General features: G+C 37.0%; 3 protein-coding genes and 1 long non-coding RNA gene across 8 annotated transcripts in view; 1 reads left to right on the top strand and 3 right to left on the bottom strand.

Moving 5' to 3' along the window:
- LOC106092319 (G protein alpha i subunit) overlaps nt 1–5484 on the top strand; it is a 42821-nt gene extending 37337 nt beyond the window's left edge. Inside the window, exons 2-5 of the mRNA XM_013259147.2 lie at nt 188–659; nt 1018–1112; nt 3798–3986; nt 4054–5484. Of these exons, the coding sequence (XP_013114601.1) occupies nt 188–659; nt 1018–1112; nt 3798–3986; nt 4054–4244 (947 nt within the window). The 3' untranslated portion in view covers nt 4245–5484. The remainder of the gene's footprint in view (nt 1–187; nt 660–1017; nt 1113–3797; nt 3987–4053) is intronic.
- Nucleotides 5485–8765: 3281 nt separating this feature from the next.
- LOC106092312 (uncharacterized) lies at nt 8766–11795 on the bottom strand. Of its 4 annotated transcripts, none has more exons than XM_013259139.2 (3): nt 11597–11795; nt 11303–11521; nt 8766–9157 (listed from the first exon to the last, which is right to left on the bottom strand). In XM_013259139.2, the coding sequence occupies exons 2-3, from the start codon at nt 11478–11480 to the stop codon at nt 8931–8933; spliced, it is 405 nt and encodes a 134-aa protein (XP_013114593.2). In that variant the 5' UTR covers nt 11481–11521; nt 11597–11795; the 3' UTR covers nt 8766–8930. The 4 variants fall into 4 exon arrangements, with proteins under 4 accessions (XP_013114593.2, XP_013114592.2, XP_013114591.2 ...); XM_013259138.2 differs by having other exon boundaries at nt 11303–11541; XM_013259137.2 differs by having other exon boundaries at nt 11590–11795.
- A 1848-nt stretch (nt 11796–13643) lies between these two features.
- LOC106092320 (putative serine protease F56F10.1) lies at nt 13644–20746 on the bottom strand. Of its 2 annotated transcripts, none has more exons than XM_013259148.2 (8): nt 20646–20746; nt 20070–20490; nt 19893–20013; nt 18757–18992; nt 18564–18699; nt 18055–18495; nt 17811–17980; nt 13644–13917 (listed from the first exon to the last, which is right to left on the bottom strand). In XM_013259148.2, the coding sequence occupies exons 2-8, from the start codon at nt 20386–20388 to the stop codon at nt 13790–13792; spliced, it is 1551 nt and encodes a 516-aa protein (XP_013114602.2). In that variant the 5' UTR covers nt 20389–20490; nt 20646–20746; the 3' UTR covers nt 13644–13789. The 2 variants fall into 2 exon arrangements, with proteins under 2 accessions (XP_013114602.2, XP_013114603.2); XM_013259149.2 differs by having other exon boundaries at nt 20070–20485; nt 20646–20721.
- Nucleotides 20747–22326: 1580 nt separating this feature from the next.
- LOC131998509 (uncharacterized) lies at nt 22327–24349 on the bottom strand. Its single transcript, XR_009398751.1, has 3 exons — nt 24146–24349; nt 23941–24064; nt 22327–23861 (listed from the first exon to the last, which is right to left on the bottom strand). It is a non-coding gene; the product is annotated as an uncharacterized LOC131998509 (long non-coding RNA).
- Between the last annotated feature and the right edge of the window lie 1046 nt (nt 24350–25395).

A 25395-nucleotide genomic window follows, 5' to 3' on the forward strand; every position in this document is an offset into this window, starting at 1 on the left:
TTCTATAGAAATAAAAAATTTTTAAAAATTTTCTATAGAAATAAAATTTTGACAACATTTTCTATAGAAATAACATTTTTACAAAATTTTCTTAGAAATAAAATTTTGACAAAATTTTCTTAGAAAATTAAACTAAAATTATGACTGGATTAAAAATAAAATTTCTGTGGTTCTTTCTCATTTTCAGGAGCTGGCGAATCTGGCAAATCAACCATTGTGAAACAAATGAAAATCATCCATGATGCCGGCTACTCACAGGAAGAATGCGAAGAATATCGTCGCGTTGTCTACAGCAATACCATACAGTCACTAATGGCCATCATTCGTGCCATGGGTCATTTGAAAATCGATTTTGCCGATCCCTCGAAGACGGAAATAGCCCGCCAATTCTTTACATATGCCTCGGCGGCGGAAGAAGGCATACTGCTTCCGGAATTGGTATTACTCATGAAGAAACTATGGTCCGATGCGGGTGTACAACAGTCGTTCTCACGTTCGCGAGAATATCAATTAAACGATTCAGCTGCATTTTATCTCAATTCACTGGATCGTATATCACAGCCAAATTATGTGCCCACACAGCAGGATGTGTTGCGCACGCGCGTCAAAACCACAGGAATTGTGGAAACACATTTCAAATGTAAAGGTTTATATTTCAAGTGAGTATGAATCCCCTCACAAGTGGCGATAGGCAAAAAACAAACGTAGTAATGAAATAAGCAATATGCGAAATGACAACTGAAAGCCATTTACAATTTCTATCTCCCCTGTTTTCTCCTCTTTTTTTTTAAATGGGTGCTGTTAAAGGCTGTGTTGATGATTGCTAGCCCTTCTGCCCCATGCCCCAGAGGAGCAAGAGAGAGAACATTTAAATGATTTAATGCTTTGGAATTCGAATTCCTTTATTGTTGTTGTCGTATTTTGAAAAGTTTCAGTTTTTTCACATTTAATTGATTTGTTTTATTTCCATTGACTGACTATTCATTTTTTTTTGTATTTTTCTTCTTTTCTGTGCAGAATGTTTGATGTTGGCGGTCAACGATCGGAACGTAAAAAGTGGATACATTGTTTTGAGTGTGTGACAGCAATTATCTTTTGTGTAGCATTATCGGGTATGTATGTCAAGAACATAATGAGAAATGACGATTTTTTACATTTTTGAAAAACAACAATACGCCAATCACTATGAAACTTTAGCTATGGACATTAAGACCTTTATAGCCTAATAGAGTTGGACATATAAGCAATCATTGAACTATGATTTTCATAGAAAATTTTGTCGAAATTGGTTTGTAATCGCCCTGCAGTGGAATTCTGTAAAGTGTTTTAACGAAAATTATTTAGTTAAAAAGTGATTACAGAAAATTTAACGAATTTGGTATTCAATAGTCACTTTTTACGATAATCGATATCATAACAAGTAAAAATGTTAAGTTCGGCCGGCTCGAACTTTGGATACCCACCACATCAGGTACAAATGTAAACCACTTTTCGTCAAAATACGGTGAAAAATGCATACCTTATGCCCCATAGCAGCTATATCGAAATATGTTCCGATTTGTACCAAATACTAATAAGTACAAGTCATTGTTCAATTGTGTTTAACAAAATATGTATCGGTCTATATGGCAGCTGTATCCAAATCTGGACCGATTTGGGCCAAGTTGGAAAAAAATGTCGAAGGTCCTAACACAACTCACTGTCCCAAGTTTCGGCGAAATCGGACAATAAATGCGCCTTTTATGGCCCCAAAATCTTAAATCGAGAGATCGGTCTATTTGGCAGCTATATCCAAATCTGAGCCAAATTGAAGAAGAATGTCGAAGGTCCTAACACAACTCACTGTCCCAAATTTCGGCGACATCGGGCAATAAATGCTCCTTTTATGGGCTCAAAACCTTAAAGCGAGAGATTGGTCCATATGGCAGCTATATCCTAATCTGGACCAATCTGAGCCAAATTGAAGAAGGATGTCGAAGGTCCTAACACAACTAACTGTCCCAAATTTCGGCGACATCGGACAATAAATGCTCCTTTTATGGGCTCAAAACCTTAAATCAAGAGATCGGTCCATATGGCAGCTATATCCAAATCTGGAACGATCTGGGCGAAATTAAAGAAGGGTGTCGAAGGTCCTAACACAACTTACTGTCCCAAATTTCGGCGACATCGGACAATAAATGCTCATTTTATGGACACAAGACCTTAAATCGAGAGATCGGCCCATATGGCAGCTATATCCAAATCTGGACCAATCTGAGCCAAATTGTAGAAAGATATCGAGTGGCCTAACTCAACTCACTGTCCGAAATTTCAGCAAAATCGGATAATAAATGTGGGCCTAAGACCCTAAATCGGCAGACTGGTCTATACGACAGCTATATCCAAATCTGGACCGATCTGGTCCTAATTGCAGAAAGATGTCGAGTGGTCTAACGCAACTTACTGTCCCAAATTTTGACAAAATCGGATAATAAATGTTACTTTTATAAGCCTAAGACCCTAAATTGGCGGATCGGTCTATATGGGGGCTATATTAAGTTATAGTCCGATATAGCCCATTTTCGAACTTAACCTGCTTATAGACAAAAATAAGAATCTGTGCAAAGTTTCAGCTCAATATCTCTATTTTTAAAGACTGTAGCGTGATTTCAACAGACAGACGGGCGGACATGGCTAGATCGTCTTAGATTTTTACCCTGATCAAAAATATATACTTTATAGGGTCGGAAATGGATATTTAGCGATGTGTTGCAAACGGAATGACAAAATGAATATACCCCCTTCCTTCGGTGGTGGGTATAAAAATCAGCTGTTTTCTTTAGCGAATACAAAATCGATCGATGAATGAAGATCAGAAAAATTTTCGTGCCGAAGTCCATATAGGTAAAAGACTTAAACCACAACACTAATATCTATGCAATGCAATTGAGATCATTTATAGGGCATGTGGGTAAGATGAGCATTTAATATGCCATTGTCCTGCTTTTGCGGCTAACAGACAGTCGACGAATGACAATCAGAAAACTTTTCGTGCCAAAGTCCATATTTGCAAAGGACTTTATATCAAAATGCAAATTTGCCATTGACCATTCCATTAAGGAACTGGGGCAAACTTCTCACTAATCAATGAGTGCTGTCCGATTCAATTTTAAACTCAATGATAAGGGCCCTCCGACACTTCTTCGGAGAGAAGTTTTTACATGGCAAAGAACCTCACAAATGTCGCCATCATTCGAAAGAGATGTCCAAGGTTATCCCCTCCAGGTTTCGAACCCAGGCGTTCAGCTTCATAGGCGGACATGCTAACCTCTGCGCTACGGTGGCCTTTATATCTTAACACTAATATCTATACGTTGCAATTGAGATCATGTGTAGGGCATGTGGGGAAGATGATGTGATTGCCCGGCTTTCGCGGCTAACAGACAAGTGGGGACACAATTCCAGACATGAACCAACTTAGGGTCGTGTTGTAGAGAACAGTTAAGGATTTTGTTATTCCTGACTTAGAATTTACATACGTGACTTAAATTTTTTCAAGGTTACTTTTTAGTATTTAGGGTGAATACTAGCTTTGGTTGTTGTTGTTGTAGCAGCGGCAGCCCTATCCGATGAAGAACTCCATCGGTTCAATTCGGTACGTACAACCGGCTGTCATGGGATTGAACTAGCTTTGGTGTATGTCCATAGTGGCATGAAGCGGATTTATAAACTTTAAACTTCTTTTTACTTTGAGAATAAAAATAAATCTCTCCAACTACAATATTTTTTATTTTATTTTTCCCTCTCATTTTTAGGCTACGATTTAGTATTAGCTGAAGACGAAGAAATGAACCGTATGATTGAATCTTTGAAACTTTTCGATTCCATATGTAATTCCAAATGGTTTGTGGAAACCTCAATAATCCTATTTTTGAACAAAAAAGATTTGTTTGAAGAAAAAATCAAAAGATCTCCCCTGACAATATGTTTTCCAGAATATTCGGGTAAGTTTTAAGTTCTTATTTAAATGCATAATGCAGCTAAAACTGTTTTTTCTCTCATAACTTTTAGGTCCCAATACATATGAAGATGCTGCTTGTTATATTCGAATGAAATTCGAAAGTCTAAATAAACGTAAAGATCAAAAAGAAATTTATACACATTTTACCTGTGCCACTGATACAAATAATGTACAATTTGTATTCGATGCCGTCACCGATGTCATAATTAAAAACAATCTCAAAGATTGTGGTTTATTCTAGATATATTTTTATTTTCTAAATATATATATATATAATAAATAATACTATATGTATGTCTATGTATGTAATTTAATGATGAGAAACTAAGAAGAAAAAATTATGTTTAGAATTATTTTATGATTTCTCACTCATGCAATCAGTCATTCCGTATTCGAGACGACCAAGAAGAAGATGAAGTAGAAGAGAAGAAAGAAATTCAGCAGCAGTAGCAGCAGTTAAAAAACATTTGCTTTGTTGAATGGCTGGCTGGCTGGCTTATCCATGTCTATATACTCCTACTCAATTGCTGCCTCATATTCATCATTAGCTTCAATGATGCTCTTAGGGCAAAAAAAATCCACAACAAACATTTCCATTTATTTAAGGAATTCCCTGAACCCATAGATACTAACTGCATCAATGATGACAATGATTGAAGTTTGAAAATAAAAAAATGCAAAGTTTTATGAGTAGTTTAGTGTACTACTTACCCCATGTTGGCCTTATTTTTGCACTATTATAAAGCTATGGAAATGAATTCTATTGACTAAAGGCCTACATATGTCTTTAAATATATCCTTATAAGTATTCCTATGGAAGGCATTGCTGGTTTTCAGTTAATTAAGACCATCTCAAAGGCGCCCCGGTAGCTGAGTTAGTAGCGTGCTCCGTTTCCCAGTGCGGCGGCCGTGGGTTCGATTCCCACCATTTTTAGCTTTGGGCCGTCGCTACTGTGTCCGTAAAAGACTGCAACTCTTACCTAACCTTAGACCATGGCAAGCTTTGGTTAGTTACAAAAACAAAACGTTAGCATTTTTCATGTCTTGCGCTAAATTTATTTGGTCTTTGGAAATAATTCATACAATCGGATATTGTCCGGCTGCAGACTATAGGGCAATCTGTTTCTATTATAAATAGAACACAAAAAACACCGTATTTTTTTAAATAAGGCAGAAAAAAGTGTTTTTTGCTTTGTAATAACATTTGACTGATTTCCCAGATCGCGATTTCGTTTGGAACCATCCAAACTCGTCGGTAGGATTTGTCAAAAAGGCAAGTGGGCCAGTTTGTTTGATTGTAATAGTTGGATGTCTCATTTGGTAGAAACATATGAAACATTTCTTGCTGCGCTACAAATGAAAATAATCTTAAGAGCATAGTTTCAACCTAGAAGACATGCCTTTTTGACAAAACCTACCGACGAGTTTGAGTGATTCCAAACGAAATCTCGATCTAGGAAACCAGTCAAATTCTATTACAACCAAAAAAACACATTTTCTGCCTAACTTTAAAAAACGGGTTTTTGTGTTCTATTTATAATAGAAACTGATTACCCTATGGTCTTCAGCCGGACAATATCCGATTGTATGAGTTAGCATTTTTATCTAAAAATTTTTTTTTTAACAACTTAGAAGACAATTAACCGCCTTTATAATTAAGCCAACTAAAAAGTTTTTGTATGTTTTTTTGTCTGCTTTTGGCTTTTATTTTATAAATATTGAAATGAGTGAAAATGTTTATATCTTCCATTCTTTCTCTCTCGCCTTGCATTTCCAACATTCTTCTATCAAAATTAGCGTTAGTATACCTTATGTATCGCATAAAAACAAACTATTACCATATGACTATATATTATATTAGAGTTTAAATGAAAATTTATTACAAATTTAACGAATTTCTTTAAGTTATACAACAACAAGCATTATTATGTAATAAACACGAGAAATAATAATATATATAAATTAATAATAATAATTATAACAAAAACAAACAAAAAAAAACGCTCTTCATCTACAAAGTCAAGTCGCCTACTCACAACTACTTACATGACAAATCATCGAGTCTTTTTGTATTCCATTGTTATAACATCAGTATCACTTAGATTCTCCTCTTTGCAAATGACTAAGACACAGATTCTATGAAAATGTTCTTTTCCGATTTTAAGAAAACATTGATCAAAATCATGAAATGTGAAAACTGTCCCTCTCTTTCACTGTCTATTGTTTTTAAGCAGCTGCATTGTTTCAATATTTTTTGCATATTACCATTTAAAGTAACAAAAATGTATAAGAAAATATAAATTTTAATCTTCTTTCGACACCATATAAAGGAAACAAAAGAATTAAGTAATGTTTTTATTATTTTTTACAAACAAATGAAGTGATGATTAGTTTTAAAAGAAATACATTTTGTCATTAATTTAATAAATTAAAATATACATTTTGGAAAAACAAATCAAAATGATTTCGACGATTTTTATTTAATTATTATATGCCAAAAAAAATGATATATACGAGGTCAGTTCCATAGGAAAGGTAATCACCCTTATCGAAGGCGAAAATCAACAGCAGTCACAGTCAAAGGCGAATTTTACATATCATGGTATTCTGTAACTTAATCGCCTTCGACAGTTTAATAATAGAAAATATTAAGGTAAATAACAAGTAAAAAGACGTTATGTTCGTCCGGGCCGAACTTTGGATACCCACCACCTCGGGTATATATGTAAACCACCTTTCATCAAAATCCGCTGAAAAATGCATGCCTTATGCCCCCTAGCAGCTATAGCGAAATATGTTCCGATGTGGACCAAATACTTCTGATCTGATCTGAACCATATACGACACGGCTGTCGAAAAGCCAAACATAAGTCCCTGTATCAAGTTTCAGTGAAATCGGATCATAAATGCGCCTTTTATGGGGCCAAGACTTTAAATCGAGATATCGGTCTATATGGCAGCTATATCAAAATCTGGACTGATTTGGTCCACGTTACAGAAAAATGTCGAAAAGCCTAACACAACTTACTGTCCCAAATTTCGGCGAAATCTCACAATAAATGCGACTTTTATGGCCCCAAAACCTTAAATCGAGAGATCGGTCTATATGGCAGCTATATCCCAACCTGGATCGATCTGAGCCAAATTGAGAAAGAATGTCGAAGGGCCTAATACAACTCACTGTCCCAAACTTCGGCGAAATTGGACAATAAATGCGCCTTTAATGGACCCAAAACCTTAAATCGAGAGATGGGTCTATATGACAGCTATATCCAAATCTAGATCGATCTGTGCCATATTGCGGAAGTATGTCGAGAGCCTAACACAACTCACTGTTCAAAACTTTGGCGAAATTGGACAATAATTGCGCCTTTAATGGACCCAAAACTTTAAATCTAGAGATCGGTCTATATGGCAGCTATATCCAAATCTGAACCGACCTCGGCCATATTGAAGAAGGATGTCGGAGGCCCTAACACAACTCACTGTCCCAAATTTCAGCAAAATTGGATAATAAATGTGGCTTTTATGGGCCTAAGACCCTAAATCGGCGGATCGGTCTATATGGGGGCTATATCCAAATCGGGACCGATCTGGGCCAAATTAAAGAAGGATGCCGAAGGTCCTAACACAACTTACTGTCCCAAATTTCGGCGACATCGGATAATAAATGGGCCTTTTATGGGCCCAAGACCTTAAATCGAGAAGATCCTAACAAATTTCGGCGAAATCGGACAATAAATACACTTTTAATAATTAATTACGTCTGGTCCAAAATAGCGCGACTGGTAAACCATAGGCTGTTGCCTTATTTTTATTTAGCTGGTTTACTCCTGTATTGACTTATTCTGACTACAGTACGCACTCAATGTCATCCTCAGGGATTTGTTTGAGGGCATCTTCCTTCTCCCAACTGTCGGCTAGCAAAAGTCACCTAATGCTGGCGACATTTGTAAGGTACTATGCCATGTAAAAACTTCTCCCCAAAGAGGTGTCGCACTGCGGCTCGCACTCAGCTATAAAAAGTAGGCCCCTTATCATTGACCTTAAGCTTGAATCCAACAGCACTCATTGTTATGTGAGAAGTTTCCCATGTTCCTCAATGGAATGTTCATGGGTAAATCTAGTAGTATTTAAGTATAAACTATTTGACTCTTTTAGCCCCTCGAAGACTCAACTTGCCATCAATTTGAATGTAAAGTCCTTTATAAAATAGGTCCATAAATTGGTAACATGTTTATACCGGCACGGGGTAGCTGTGAGTACCACGCAGGCTGGAACATTGAGCTTGAATTTGTGTGGTGTTCATTGCTGTCACGAGAAGCTAAGCTGCGAGCTACCAGGCGCGTCCACAGGTCGGGGATAGTGGAATGCTCCATACGGAGTAGCTGCAACGGCATTCGCGGACAATCAGCGGTATCGAGCGGAATCTCAGTAAGAGGCCGGACGGCACCGGCTCTTGCACAAATACTGAGTGCCTTTGATGTTCGATATGGCAATGCGAGTTATTGGCGCCTTTAAGTAACCAATGGCCAACCTGTTTCCGCGCCGATCGGTCCTTTGGACCGGAACGAGCTTGCTTACCTACAGGAGCTTGACGAGGATCGCCACCTCCACATGAAATTGTGGCTACAACAACACCAGTCGAATCCATAGTTATGGGTATCCAAGATTCAGCTTGGCCGAATTTAGCGTTTAGTTTACTATATTTTGCCTTTAATTGGAACCACCCTTAAAATTACTTATAATAATATATTAACAATTATTTTTTGATATTATTTATTTAAAAATTGTGTTACAGACATGACATAAAAATTGTTTAAGCGTGTAAAAGACACTCGCATAAAAGTGATAGTCGTTAAATTGAGAGTTCGAATATAAGTTAAGATATCACCATAATTTCATTCCTGTGGTAAATCACATTCTTCTATTTCTTCGATTTAATGGCTTGACGTTGTTGTTCCAAACGATCGGTCAACTTTTTCCAATACTGTTGTAGTGTGGGATTCTTCAGAATATAAGTATCGACAAGTTTGAGGGTCAAACAAAAGACATAATAACAAAAGTCCCAAACATACACCAAGGCGGTAAAGAAATACTTTTCCACTTGATCACGGTTGGGTAGTTTAATATCAGGCGGTTGAATGCGAGAATCTGAAGAGAATATATTAGAACATTGATCAGCGGCAGTTGACGATGAGGGTGGCGATGAGGAAGGAGGTGGGCATGATGATTTTGATTGGGCCGGGGATGAGGATGCAGAATGTTTGAAAGATGTAGGTTCTATGAGGGATTTTGGAGATTGAGGTGGCACAGAATTTGAGGATTGAATGGTTGTATTAGTTTCAGTTTTGTGAACGGTTTCCGGTACCGTAGATGAACTCCAACGCATTGGGTTTAGATTTGATGTAGTAAAACCTACAAATTGTTAGTTAATACATACATACACACAAAGAATTTTAAATGAATTTCCTTAAGTTAGGTTGAAAAGAGGGTGCAGATATTAATCCGCCCCATGCCACTATGGACCTACACCTAAACCGTAATCGGCTTGTTGAGCGCTCTATAAACTATAAATTAACCTCTAAAAAGAAAAATTTAATTTAGGAATTCCGTGCTACTTACAAAATCCTTAATTGTTTTCAATACCACTTCCCTATGATAGTTCATGTCTGGTATTGTGTCTCCAACTAAGTGCCGGCATCTGTTAGACGCAAAAGACGGGCAATGACAAAGGAAATGTTCCAACGTCTCATCATATTCCCCGCATGCCCTACACAAGCTATTACTTGCCGCACCGATTTTACATAAGTGAGCTCGTAGTCCTATGCGTCCCGTTATGATACCAATAGCTATACTGATCTCCTTCTTGCTTCTTTTCAGAAATATCCTCGTCTTCTCACGATCTGGATCCCCCATAGGATTTTCGCCGCCCTACCGATCGTTTCGCTGTTCCACAATGTTGCATGCGCATTCGTCGCCCACTCCCATAACTCAGACTGCGTCGACCCAAAAGGCTTCGGGTTAACCAAGTTTATTAACGGCAGTCCTCAGGCCTTCGCCGCCAAATCGTCTGCCCTTTCATTTCCCCTTACCCCGTTATGGCCCGGCGCCCAAATAATGCGGAATGAATGAATGAATGAATTTGTCTTCATCAGAGAACCACTCCCATAACTCGGACTGCGTCGACCTGAAAGACTTCGGGTTAAACAAGTTTATTGACGGCAGTCCTCTGGCCTTCGCCGCCAAATCGTCTGCCCTTTTATTTCCCCTTACTCCGTTATGGCCCGGCACCCAAATGATGCGGATTTTGACTTCCTCAGAGAAGGCGTTAATCTCCTTCTTCCACTGTAAGACTGTTCGTTACCTTACCGTCCTGGTTGTAATTGCCCTTATGGCAATTTTACTGTCGGTAAAGATGTTCACATTTGACGTAATCGCGTTAGCACTATACTACTTCACGCATTCCGTAATCGCCCGGATCTCCGCCTGCAGGATCGTATTATGGTCAGGCAGTCTAAAACAGATCTCAGTCCCTGGGTTCTCACTGTAGACCCCCAGGCCCACTCTGTCTTCTAGCTTTGATCCACCCATGTAACATGATCTTTCAGATGGCAAAACTAGGGTTCCGTCAATCCAAGATTGTGCCGATGGCAACAGTGCCAGGCACTCGACTTCAAGGTTCATCTCAAGTATCCGATCGGAAACCTCTTGCCTTCCTTCCAGGGCTTATATCGTAGCCTCGATTATACCGCGATGGTATGAGCTGCTCCCATCCTCAGTCCATTCTCCCATGGCCTTAAGTCTCATAGCCGCAGTGGCTGCCTCACACTTAATATGTATGTCAATCGGTCGGATATCTAGAATAGTCTCCAGTGGCCTAGTGGTCCTCATCGTTCCGCCTATGCCAAAACAACATTTTCTCTGAACCTGTTGTATGGTCCGTATGTAGCACTATTTCTCCATAGCAGTCCAGCAAACTACTGAGGCGTAAGTAAATATTGGTCTAATCACGCTCCTGTAGAGCCAATGGACTATCCTCGGGTACAGGCCCGATTTGACCGATTTATGAATTTCCTTAAATAAAATTAGTGTTGCCCTAAACTGTTGAACATTTTCATTTATTTATGTACCACATTTCCCATACACATTCAACAGTTTCAACGAGGTGACTCATTTCTATAACACACGCTTACACACACACACAAGCTGTCTTAATGTTGTCATATGCATGTGGGAGAAATCAATGCACCACCATCAAATTCCTTTATAATCGAAAAATAAATGAGGACAACTTACCATTTTTGGCATCCTTGGAATAAGCAGCGGTCATTGCAATCATGGGTGGTCGCGGCACATACCAAGTGGTTGTTGTCTTTAAAGCCAAGGGAGCATCTTGAGTCTTCAGTGACCAAGTAAACAAAGGAGCCGGTCTGCAGTGAGAGGCAAAGAAACGTATGCTTCGACCAGCTAACATGGCTGCTGGGCTTATACAAAACTAGTTCTCTTTCTGTTATCCTATTTTACAAGTTTAAAGGCTATTACTAGAGTTATTAACTATTATTTTGACATATGGGGTATTTTACCTTTTACCTGATTCACAATGAGATCACTTTTTGGATGTTTTGTTTATAAACTAACCAGCGGACAAATGACGATGTTTCTATACAATGCAAAAGCTTTTTTCTTCTATAGCTGAGATAAAGCTTTTGCCAAACTAATAGCGGAAAAGCTGCTTTAAAGCTTTTATTAAATCAAAAGTGTTTAATAACTGGCATATGGATGTAACAGTTGTGGCGGAGAATGAATAGAAATTCTTTTTGAAATTTAAATTTTGGGCTACTCGAAATTATTTTAAATTTGAACAAAAAAAACAGGTATTGCCAAACTGTTGTCTTTGCAAAATTTTGCAGATATTCTGATCTCAGACAACAAGCAATAATAGACAGGCACGAAACCATATAAACAGCAGTGATCACAGACATTAAGTAGGTATGGAAAAAATGGTTACGCAAGATAAAACAAGTAAAAAGACGTTAAGTTCGGCCGGGCCGAACTTTGGATTCCCTAACACCTCGGGTATATATGTAAACCACCTTTCATCAAAATTCGGTAAAAAATGAATACTTTATGCCCCATAGCAGCTACATGGAAATATGTTCCGATTTGGACCAAATACTTATAAGTAAAAGTCATTGTTCAATTGTGTGTAACAAAAATGCAAATTTCAGTGAAATCGGATTATAAATGCGACTTTTAAGGGGCCAAGACTTTAAATCCCGATATCGATCTATATGGCAGCTATATCCAAATGTGGGCCGATCTGAACTAAATTGCAGAAAAAATGTCGAAGAAACTAAAACAACTCACTGTTCCAAATTTCGCCGAAATCGGACATTAAATGCGCCTTTTATGGCCCCAAAAGCTTAAATCGAGAGATCGGTCTATATGGCAGCTATATCCAAATCTGGTCCGATCTGAGCAAAATTGAAGAAGAATATCGAAGGGCCTAACACAGCTCACTATCCCAAATTTCGGCGACATCGTACAAAAAATCGCCTTTTATTGGCCCAAAACCTTAAATCGAGAGATCGGTCCATATGGCAGCTACATTCAAATCTGAACCGATCTGAACCAAATTGAAGAACAATGTCGAAGGGCTTAACACAACTCACTGTCCCAAATTTCGTATAATAAATTTGGCTTTTATGGCCCTAAGACCCTAAATCGGCGGATCGGACTATATGGGGGCTATATCAAGATATAGTCCATCTTCGAACTTAACCTGCTTATGGACAAAAAAAGAACCTGTGAAAAGTTTTAGCTCAATATCTCTTTTTTTTAAAGACTTTAGCGTGATTTCAACAGACAGACGGACAAACATGGCTTGATCGTCTTAGATTTGTACGCTGATCAACAATATATATACTTTATAGGGTCGGAAATGGATATTTCGATATGTTGCAAACGGTATGACAAAATGAATATACCCCCATCCTCCGGTGGTGGGTATAAAAATCGTGGTATTAAAGGAAAGTCAAAGCGCCAGACAGACAAAGATATGAGAAGATCGTAGAGATCCTGTTTCACAGGGGATCATGCCATATACCAAAGTTTTCTATACGCTTATTCTTAAATGTATTCCTACACTTTATACTTTGATAAAAGTCCTAACCTCAAAAATCTATACTAATACCATTTTCTATTCTATGTCCCTAAGGTGGTTCATACATATCTCTCATTGCATCTACACCCAAGTGCCGCCATATGTTATTTATGGACCGTTCTATCGATTCAAATAAAGATTTCACGCATTTTTCTGAATTTTACGTGTTTTTTTTCAAGCCTTCTTATAGCTCTTAAAAATGCCTCTTTATTTGTTATCAACTGAAGCGAAATGTATACTGACGCTGTGACATGTCACTACTATTTTGCTCATTGAACTCAGTACCACACTTCTACAGAATGTGTTCGCATTTTCTTCGTGACCATTTCTTTGTAATTCCTTTTGGCAGTTGTTCGCGCGAAAAGCCATAGTCAGTACTAAGCCTAAAGCGTTTTGACAATTGTTCGGACGATAGGTCGAACACAGGCTAAAATCCCATGTCTGCTTGACTGTATATAATAAAAAAAGAGAACATTTAACGTGTTTTAAACTTTTTTATATTATTATTATTATTACCCTTCCAAATTTTTACAAAAATTAAAATTTTTAAAGTATCTTTTCCTTAAATTATGCCTGTTTTACTCTTTTATGATTATGTGTTATATTTAATTTTTAATCTTTCACGACATGGTAGATGTATAACCTTCCAACAATTGTGCCAAAAACTTCAAAATTTTGTGTCGGGCCTCAACCAGTTGAGGGGGATCAGTTTTTATGGGTTCATACATATTGGCGCAATGAGCAGTTCCTGAAATAGAAAAAATATGGTTTTATATAGAATGTGGAAAAATTTTTTGATTTTCTTGTGAGTTCACATAAGTCTTGATTGTCTCGTAAGTCGTGATTTTATTGTATTGCTTAAAACAAAAATCTTTTATCGACGAAAATCAAATTAAAGTTGAAATTTATGAAATTGATTTTGAAAACATGTACTTCATCACGTTGTGGGCCTATTTGGACTACACTTTGGATAGATTTTGCACTCGATATCGAGTGGAGAGTCTCAGAGGAGATGGGCGGCACCAGAAAAACAAGGAAATTTGCCCATGAATATTCCATTAAGGATTATGGGCAAACTTCTCACACTTACCAATAAGTGCTGTCAGATTCAAATTTAAGTTCAACGATAAGGGGCCTCCTTTTTATAGCCGAGTCCGAACGTGGTACCGCAGTGCGACACCTTTTTGGGGAGAAGCCGCCACAAATGTCGCCGGCATTAGGAGAGATAACGACAGCTGAAAAATTTTTCTGATGTTCTCGCCAGAATTCGAACTCAGTCGTTCAGCGTCATAGGCGGACATGCCAATCTCTGCTTTACGGTGGCCTCCAGCGGCACCAGCTCTTGCTTACACACTGAGAGCCTCTAGCGCAGAGGTTAGCAAAATTTTACAGATATTCTGATCTCAGACAATAAGCAATAATAGACAGGCACGAAACCATATAAACAGCAGTGATCACAGACATTAAGTAGGTATGGAAAAAAATGGTTACGCAAGATAAAACAAGTAAAAAGAAGTTAAGTTCGGCCTGGCGGAACTTTGGATTCCCTAACACCTCGGGTATATATGTAAACCACCTTTCGTCAAAATTCGGTAAAAAATGAATACTTTATGCCCCATAGCAGCTACATGGAAATATGTTCCGATTTAGACCAAATATTAATAAGTAAAAGTCATTGTTCAATTGTGTATAACAAAAATTCAGTGAAATCGGATTATAAATGCGCCTTTTAAGGGGCCAAGACTTTAAATCGCGATATCGGTCTATATGGCAGCTATATCCAAATTTGGACCGATGTGAACAAAATTGCAGAAAAAATGTCGAAGAACCTAAAACAACTCACTGTTCCAAATTTCGCCGAAATCGGACATTAAATGCGCCTTTTATGGCCCCAAAAGCTTAAATCGAGAGATCGGTCTATATGACAGCTATAACCAAATCAGTTCCGATCTGAGCCAAATTGAAGAAGAATGTCGAAGGGCCTAATACAACTCACTGTCCCAAATTTTGACAAAATCGGACAATAAATGCGCCTTTTATGGGCCCAAAACCTTAAATCGAGAGATCGGTCCATATGGCAGCTACATCCAAATCTGAACCGATCTGAGCCAAATTTAAGAACGATGTCGAAGGGCCTAACACAACTCACTGTCCCAAATTTCGGATAATAAATTTGGCTTTTATGGCCTTAAGACCCTAAATCGGCGGATCGGACTACATGGGGGCTATATCAAGATATAGTCCGATATAGGCCATCTTCGAACTTAACCTGCTTATGGACAAAAAAGAATCTGTGAAAAGTTTTAGCTATAAATATCGATAGTATCGATACTATCGTTAATTTCCCACCACATATATTTTAAACGAAAATGAGACATAAAAATCAGGATCGATTTATATAGAAGCAATATCAATGCACAGATCAAATAAAACCAAGGTTAATAAAGTCAGATAGAAGTCATGAGTGAAATCATTGTATAAAATGATAGTCTAATCGGATAACAAAAATGCACCCTCTATAGGTGCAATGTACATTAAAGGATACATTCAGTGCAAAATTGCTTATTTTTGCAAATAATAAGCTTTTGCGATATTCAATCAATTAGATATTATAGTGCCATCTATATAGAATTAGATATCGATAGTGCCATCTATATATGGCCAGCTCTAATTTTTGAAATACTATGTCATGTAAAAACTTCTCCCCTAAAAGGTGTCGCACGGAGGGACACAGTTCGGACTCATAAACAGCACTCAGTGACATGTGTGAAGTTTGTCCCTGTTCCTTGATAGAATTGTTCATGGGCAAATTTGGAATTTACCTGTATTAATCGATATAACAAAGCGAGCTACGTGCAACTTTAAATATCCAATGGCTGTAACTTTCCCCCGGCTATGGGATCTATGGACCGGAAGAGGAAGAAGAAACCTTTTGTGCCTAATTTAGTGAGGATCGGTTTACCAATCACCCAAACATTGCAGTGTTAGTTAAAATCGGACCAATATATATATATATATATATATAAGGGAGATATATCCAAATTTAAAGCGATTCCGACGAATATCGGTCCATATTGTGGTAGTCGTAGAAGGAAACGCTGGGCAAAATTTTGAAATCAGTTGATAAATTCGTTTTTACCCCGTTCTTCGTTTCATCGCGTCGAATAGCAATGGCCTTAAGGGGATAGCAAGCATCGGCTTAAATCAGCTCGAAAAAAACGAATGGACCAATTATCACCACAACTTTAAACTTATTATTGCAAACAAAATAAGGTCACCTTCATTGCAAAGATCACATCTGCAAAAATACATTCGGTTGAGTTTAGGACACACAACCCTAACGCACAATGGCCACCCTGTTCCCGACAATTGGTCCTTCAGGCTGCAACGAGTTTGCTCACCTACAGAAGCTTGACAAGGATCACCACCTGCACATGAAAATTTGGCTACGACAAAGACTACAACAACAACACAAGCATATTTTCAACAATACAAATACACCTTAATGCCCACTTTGCAAAGCTGATATTTTAAGCATTCAGCAAATAGTACTTAACTGTCATATTTTAATTGGAGCCCGATGCTTGGGACCGGAACGCGTTTGCTCACCTACAGGAACTTGACGAGGATCACCATCTCCTCATGAAAATGTAGCTACGACAATGACAACACAAGCATCTTTTCAACAATACAAATACAACTCAATGCCCACATTGCATTGCTGATATTTTAAACATCCAACATATAGTTCTTGACTGTCATATTTTAATTGGAGCCCAGATTACAATTTTTGGTACACAATGCTTCGCTGAGCTTCTACGCACAACTACCTCCAATAACGTTGGCGCTGTCATTACCGAAACCTTGCAATATATTCTATTTAATCTAAAATTTATGACCTTCAATTACAAGTTTTGGTCAAAAACCTTTGTTTTGTACCTTTTTATAATACCTTTAATACCATAATTTATTATGATATTAAATTTCGTAAAAAAATAATAATATATTCGTTTTTAAAGGCTCTAGAAAGCTACATCTAAATCGGAACCGATTTCTAAATTAATATGGACAGAAGCACATAGCTAAATCGAATCAGAAAGTGATTCTGAGACAATCTGTATACTTATTAGTCGAAAGGTATACTAATGGGTTTATCTCTCTCTCTTTTGGGTGTTTCAAACAAATGCAATAGGTTATTATTGTATATATTAGTATACCCCAATCCTATAGTACAAAAAAAAAAAAAGATTTTTTTGGTAGTCGTTTTTGAATTAAAATAATATTCAGTCAGCAAGCTAAAGTTGAAGTGAAACCGTTGTACACGTTGACTATAATTTGAAGTAATTTGAAGACTTGAAGCTATAACCAGCAGATCTTCCGATCCAGAAAAATGTCCTTGTAACTCTATGTGTCCCATAATAATACCAAAAGTCATATTAAACTCGTATGAGTTCACACACACATTTTGCCTTAGTTTTAGTATTTTCAAAATTAAATTAAATTTCTAAGAAAAGTTGGTCGATTTTTGCATATGACTTCGTAAATTTCAAAACTATTCTTTCAATATTGAAATAGATTTTAAACGGTTTTACTAGTTAAAATATGCAGAAATTCGGTCCCAGGATTTCTAATTGCACTTACCTTCAATGTAAATGGTAGGCGTTTTCTTATTGATAGGCTTTATCAAACCCAAAGCATGCCAAGGATCAATGGAACCATGTACGTACAAGACATTAGTGGTGGTGGGTTTTAAACCGCCATAGTACGAGTTTGTACCATCAATAACAGAATTTAAAAAGTTCATGTCCATGCTACAACAGAAAAATAAAAAAAATGCACAAACTAAAATTCGACATATTTTTAAAAAACCTGTAAATGCTCATACCTATTATCATAGATATCCATGCACTGTTTTACGAAAAAGTCCAACTTGAAGCGGTCACCAAAAACATCTGTGGGTTTTTCGGAAGTTTGATAAAATCCAAACTCATTACATGTTTGCCAAGTCCACTGACGTGCACCCTTGGCCACCTCCGAAGTCCAGGAAACATTTTGATACTCTTTAATCATTTTATCATATTTGTAGTCTAAACACTTTTCCTCGGATTGTTTCAAAAGCATATCATTGACAGCACCCAAACGGGTGACAGGAGGTCCAATGGTGGTATTGAGCATCACATCGCAAATCTCATCTATGGTAATTGTGGCATGAGGACTGTTATCCTTATTATATTGCACTACACCAGCGAAATCACTGGCTATGTTTTCAAAGAAATTCGATATGTCCAATTCATTCTCTATGGAGTCTTTGATGGGGGTGCAGGTTCTGGGGATTGTTTAAAGCCAGACCAATATAAGTATAGGCAATTTTTTTCTTACTTCATCTAAACTCACTTGAATTTATCATCCAAATTACGCTGGCCTATCATATGCTTCAACAGTATTTCGATTTGTTCAAAACTTTTGCGGACCACATCAACGCATTCCGGTTTATAGCTGGCCAAAGATGTTTTCACCACCTCAAAGTATTCTAAAGAAGAAAATTATTATAGACCTCTCGTATATCTTTTTTTTTTTGTCTTTGTACCTGTGAAATCTAATTTCGCCAATAGAGGTCCACTTGTGCTTATGGAGCCATATATTAAATCAGGATATTTCTCTCTAGCCCATGCGGCCAATGAACCGGGATATGAGCCACCAAAAGCTATCCATTTTTGGGTGGGAGCCAGATTATATTTTTCCTTCATGGCCAATACGAAAGCTCCCAAATCCGCTAATGCTTGTTTAGAGGTTAGATATTTTAAGTTGAATGTGGAGAGGTCGCTGGAGACAAAACAAAGTGTATATTGGTGTTAAATGCATAATAAGGGGATAAGAAGTTAAAGACATTTAATATGGCTTTTGGTTATAATTCAGGAGATATTAGGCATAATGAAGGTATACCGAGTTCAGTCCTTCTTCCATTTCGAATGTCTGGGACTTTTTAGAGTAAACTTCTCTACAAGAGGTCTAGCTCTCAGAGATGAGAATGGGAAATACGTAAATCTTTTACAATAGATTACAAATGCAAATTTGCCCATGAAAATTCTATTAAGGAACAGGTGCACACTTATCACATATTATTGAGTGCTGTCCGATTCAAATTTAAGCTCAGTGATAAGGGGCCTCCTTTTAATAGCCAAGTCCGAACGGCATACCGTTATGCGACACCACTGTGTGGAGAAGTTTTGTACATGGCTGCCATACCAAGTGTTACAGTTCCTTACAAAGGAGGAAATTTCCGCCTATGACGTTGAAAGCCTGGGTTCGAATCCTGGCGAGAACATCAAAAATTTTCAAAATTTTCTCATAATGCTGGCGACATTTGTGACGAACTGTATGGCAGCCATGTACAAAACTTCTCCACAAAGAAGTGTCGCACTGCGGTACGCCGATCGGACTCGGCTATAAAATGGAGGCCCTTATCACTGAGCTTAAATTTGAATCGATAACATGAGATAGATTTAGATTTTGGCCGAGGTTATACGATTAAACATGATTTAAACATGTCCCGATTTTGGGTCAATGTTCTCTAAAAGCGTTGGTTGAATAGCTAGATTCATTTGCTAGCGATTACATCAGATTCGTCTAGGCCCTCATTTCGTTCCCTTGAAAGGGCTCATCTGGTCAATATCGGTATCAATATATGGGTTATTGTAAATACATCATTTAATTGTAACGCACCTGGTTGGATGTGATTTTCCATAGAAACGATGTTCCAATTGAAAGCAAAGTGCTCCAAAATGCTCAGCATAATGTATCCATGCTCCCTCATGCATCCATTTTTTTGAGGCCTCGGCTTCACCTTAAATTGCAATTGTTTTTTTTTTACGTAAACCAAAAATCTTATTTACTACTTACCACCAATCATCAGGAATATGGGAGCTGTGTTATCATGCCGATAGTAATCATCATTGACAAAATAACGTTGCTTCCAGGTGGCCTTATTGGTTTCGGTGAAATGATCCAAAGTCTGTTCAAACCACAAATCTGGAGTATCGCGCTCCCGTTGCAATGATGGAATCTTACTGGGCTCACCCAAAAAACCATGCCAATGGCGACCAAGATGATAGCGTTTGCTAATAGCATCTACGCCAGCATTCTTATCGCCAATCAAGTAAAGCAATGAGAAGACCAATAACAGACACAAGCGATAATGAGGGCCATAGAAGACACCCATGATGGTTGTTTTGTTTTTTATTCAGCTTTCAGCCGCAAATGTTGTTATTGTTTGTTTAGGTCAAACTCTGATGACTGTGGATTACAATGGGTTACGTCTTTACTACGGATAGAAAATAATTAATTGGCCTATTTTTTAATCGTAAATACCTATGGGATGTTTATTTATTTTATATTTCAATTATTAATGGAATACTGCAATCTTTGCACATTTCTTGTTTAATTTTTACTTTGTCTAGTCTTCAAGCTTTTACTTACATATGTATGTCTGCTGCGGCTGTCTTCTTTCGAAGCCCAACCGGTCACCACCAGCCACTTTAAACGCTGTTTTACGAATAAACCTCTGTTTTCGCATTTAGCGGCATAACAGCACCATTGCAGAGTGGACGCCGCTACAATTTAATTTGCCTCACATAACAACAACACTATGCATTTTGCAATTTTAAGTCATGTGGCGGAGAGAGAGAGAGAGTCTCTGCAAACAGTTATTTTCTCTTATATTTATTGTGAGAGAGGCATGTATATTAATTTCGTAGTCTCGTTTGTTACTTGATTAAAAATTTAGGTAAAAATTAGTTAAACAAATTTTAAAATATTTCTACTGAAATTTTGCCTAAATATAATTTTTATAAAAAAATTTCGAAATTGTTTTTTCTTTGCTTCATTAGCTGAAATTAAATTTGCTTAGAAAACTAGCTGTGGAGGTCAACGTAGCGCAAAAATGAGCATGCCCACCTATAATACACAACGTTGGGGTTTCAATCCTGCCGATAGCATAACAACAGTTGTGTATATCTGCCCGCTATACAAGCGACATTTGTGAGGTCTTGATTCATGCAAAATTTCTTTACTAAAATCAGTTTCAAACAACGAGGGATGGAGGTTTATTAATTTTGTCATTCCTTTTGTAATACATACATCGAAAATTCCATTTCCGACTTGACGAAGAATGTATATACTAAGCCACATATATATATATATTCTAAGACATGACAGTCACATGTAACATATAACATTTAAAGAAGTCGGAAGATGGTGGTAGCTAACTTGTGGAGGCAATGCACGCTTTCCACCGGCCTTATTGCTCGTCGGAATGGGGGGGTTAGAAACTCCACTATAGTTATTTCCGCTCATTGTTACTCACAAATACATTCAGTATTGCGTGCATCAGACTATTTTGTGTGCTGTGCGTATCTCTTGGCTGGACAGCAAAAGAAAGAAACCAACAGATACAAAAGTAGCGGACAGATACAGCGAAGAAAGAGGAAGATAGTTTAGACAGCAAATGGTTTATAGCAACATGATGTTCTGTTGCCAGAGATGCCCACCCAACCATGATCATAATGCGAAAATACGTCCATAAGAGAAGGGTTGTCATTATGATCCCAAGCCCACACCAGCAAGCCCTACTGCTAAATGTTTGAAATCAACCAGAAATATTTAAAATTTAAGCACAATTCATATTGATTTTATTTACAAAAAAAATCGTAAAAATACGAACTTTTTAGGACAATTTAGAAATTCAAAATATATAATTGAAAAACAAAAGAAATAAAGAAAAAGATATAAAACAAACTTAAAGCAAATTAAGAAAAAAAAATTAATATTAATGTAGTAAAGAAATAAAAATAATAATGAAAATCAACCTGTTCATGCAAGGTATGGTACTGATCCTTATTTGCATACATGAGAAAAAAAAAGTAAATACGCAAGTGTAGAGAAAAAAACTAAATAAAAGTACACTCGTATTTTTAGTTTTATCCCCGGACTGGTGTGCGGTAATTTTTAGCAAAATTGTTATATAAAAAAAATTGTTTTATTTTCTGTATTAATAATCTTATTTTCCTTTTTAGTTATTTTTAAATTTTTGCCTTGTGTTTTTCTTTTCGTTTTTTTTTGAAAATGAATAAAAAAATTCAAAACTTGAACAAACCGGCAGTAAAAAAAAAAAAAAAAATAAATGTAATGCAAAATTGATCACCCTTTTACTAGATCAGCAGCATTTGTTTTTATCCCAAAAAAAAAAAAAATAATGATATCAAAGCAACATAGAAAAGATCAATGACTTACTTTGTTCTCTTCTTTATAATCGGGTCCATCGTTGAAAGGCCTTTCTCAGAACTGGATCTAGGAGAGTATCAATGTTGACGACAGCTTGAGAAATGTTGCTGGGATGGCTGAAATGGTGCTGTGTACAAAAGGTGATTGAATGCCTAAAGTTGCGAGAGAGAAATGTTGCTTTCGTGTTTGTCCGCTCTTTTTGTTTTATGTTGATCGAAGATCTTGCATGTAATTAAACATTGTGTTGCGAGAGAAATTGTTGCGTTGTAATGGTTTAAAATGATCAGTACTCATAGCGACATGTTGCGAGAGAAATATATCGCAACATGGTTTGTTTCCAACGATGTTTATAAACACCACGCATACTTATAAACGCAAAGCACAAGAACACATTGTTTCTGCAACATTATGAACTTTAGTCAACATGGTCTGTAAATAACAGTCTTGACAAAAAGTATAGCTATACAAATGTAATGTTGATTGTGTATCAACCTGTGCTCTTTGGCAACAAACAAACGGGATCACTGTAATCATGCCAAAAAAAAAATGTTTTCGCAAATCTTTGCTATGCTTTTAGAATTTTGCGCAACAATAAATTGCAGGTAAAATAACACTTTATGGAAGGGAATGAAATGAACAAAATTTCGGCAAAAACTAATGAAAAAAAAAACCTTATGAAATAAAAAAAATAGGAGAAAAAAAAAAAAAAAAGGACAAGAATTGCCAACAAAATTTTTCTCTCACAACTCTAATTATTTAAATTCTATGTTTTCAGATTTTTTCCCTTTCTTTTTTTTTTTTTTGCAAATTTTGCAATATTTCTTGTTCACTTTTTTCCCGTTTTAAAACCTATTAGAAAAATCACACCAACTCCGAGCAAAATTAGCACATACTAAAGAAAAACTATTTTATAATTTTGTCTCACAAAATGAAAAGTAATATAAAAATTTAAAAAGAAATATATAATACTATGTGTTGGATGGGCAGAAAAATAATTCCAGGCAGTTATTAGATGTTAAGTTTTGTTCACAGTAATTATCACGAAACAATCGTACGTTTTTCTGTTGTTCGATTACGGACAGGGGGTTAATTGGCAGGCTTTCTATGTCGAAACTATACCACTTTTCATTGATTCTCGGGCTTCCAGGCCATAAAACTACACACTTTCATCGAATCTCACATATTATCCGGTCTAATTTCTTCGTCGGGCAACGAACCCCTGTGTTTAGAGACGATATGTAGGATGCAGCGACAATAGAAGACTGAATTCTCCAGTGTTTCCAGTGTAAGCAAACCACAATAAAATTTTGCTGAGAAGCAAGAAAAAGGGAACTGAGCCGAGGACAGGTTTCAATCGGTGGTTTTCTTTTCTGCGGTGCTCGACAGTGCCGTGAATATACAATATGTAGAAACCTATGTAAAAATTGAATTTTTTTTTTTTTTTGCTATCAAAAGGGAGCCTTTTATTTGATTATGTTAGGGAAAGTATTACCTCATAAAGGTGGCAAGAAAAAGGCAAAAAATCCTGTGGGCTTAGGCAGCCCTGAGGAAAGCCTCCAAAGCTCTTCTATGGGACCCAATGGTCCAAAAATGGTAGGAATTTTTAAGAGGAGGCACTGATCGGAAAAAAAAAGAAAGAAACGAAAAAAATTGTTCTCATAACGAGAGAGTGAAACGAGAACAAAAAAAAAACTCACCAAGTGTCTTGTTCGTAAGCAACACAAAAAAAATAAAAACCAATGTGGATAAAAAAAAAAACGTCAATTCACTTTAAAAAAAAACTTTCACCAAGTTACTAAATTGAACTTTTACACTCGCGATTTACCACGATAGCTTTAGAAAACCAAATGAAGGAGTCCAAAGTTTGCTACCAGTATTAAACCTCGGTAACGTTCTTGGATAACGTTTTCCTTCCAATTTCTGGTAAAATCCAAAAAAACAAATGAGGGGAAAAATGTCAACTATATGATAAATACTATTAGCCAATCCTACTCATATCCACATGAAGATGGCGTTGAATCAGAAAATCATATTCAAATTCAAAATAACGACCTATTTCAAAAAGAAAAATTTCAACCTGCAAGCGCCATTACAATTCCCCCCCAACAAAATCAGGCTTTGGGGTGGAAATTCTCACCATCAAAGCTGATACCGCTTGCGAGGTGAACTATAACTATTGACGTATGTCCTTGGCGTGATACGTACCTAAAAGTTTGCCCTGTAAGTCTTCTAACTCATAATTGCAATTGCCCAGTTTCCGTCGAACCCGTGCCTTCAGGAAAGTTGGACCTAACTTGGAGTTATATCCCTGCTCGAAGCTGCTCTGTTTAAAATTTCGCCGGTAAACTTCTTGGCCAACATCATAGGATACATTTCTAGAACGAAGATTGTAGGTCTTTTGATTTCTTTCGAATTGTTTATCCATCAAAATCCTTGCTTTATTGCTCATAATGGCAAGGGAATCATTCCTATTAAATTTCACGGCCCTATCCTCCAACATTTCTAACTGCCGCAACAACGGGTAAGTGGAACCGTTTGTGATCATGTTTTGACCGAAAGCAAGATAATATGGCGAAGTTCCTATGGCAGAATGAACAGTTGATCTAAGGGCGCAACCGATACCACTGAGCAATTCGTCCCAGTTCTTCTGATCAGGCCTCACATATGATTTTATAGCCGCCAACACGGATCTATTAACCCTCTCCGAGGCGTTTGCTTGAGGGGCATGAATGGCTGTAAACAAATGGTTGACACCATAGCGGTTTAAAAATTCTTTAAATTGATTGGCACGAAACTGGGAACCGTTATCGGAAACTATCACCTCCGGAACACCAAATATATGAAACAAATCAGTTTCTAAATATTTAACAACAACATCTGTTGTAAATTTTTTTACTGGCTTCAAAAATGGAAACTTACTAAAATGGTCTAGGGCTATAAATATGCC

This window comes from Stomoxys calcitrans, chromosome 1 (genome assembly GCF_963082655.1).
Source record: "Stomoxys calcitrans chromosome 1, idStoCalc2.1, whole genome shotgun sequence".
NCBI classification, from domain to species: domain Eukaryota; kingdom Metazoa; phylum Arthropoda; class Insecta; order Diptera; family Muscidae; genus Stomoxys; species Stomoxys calcitrans.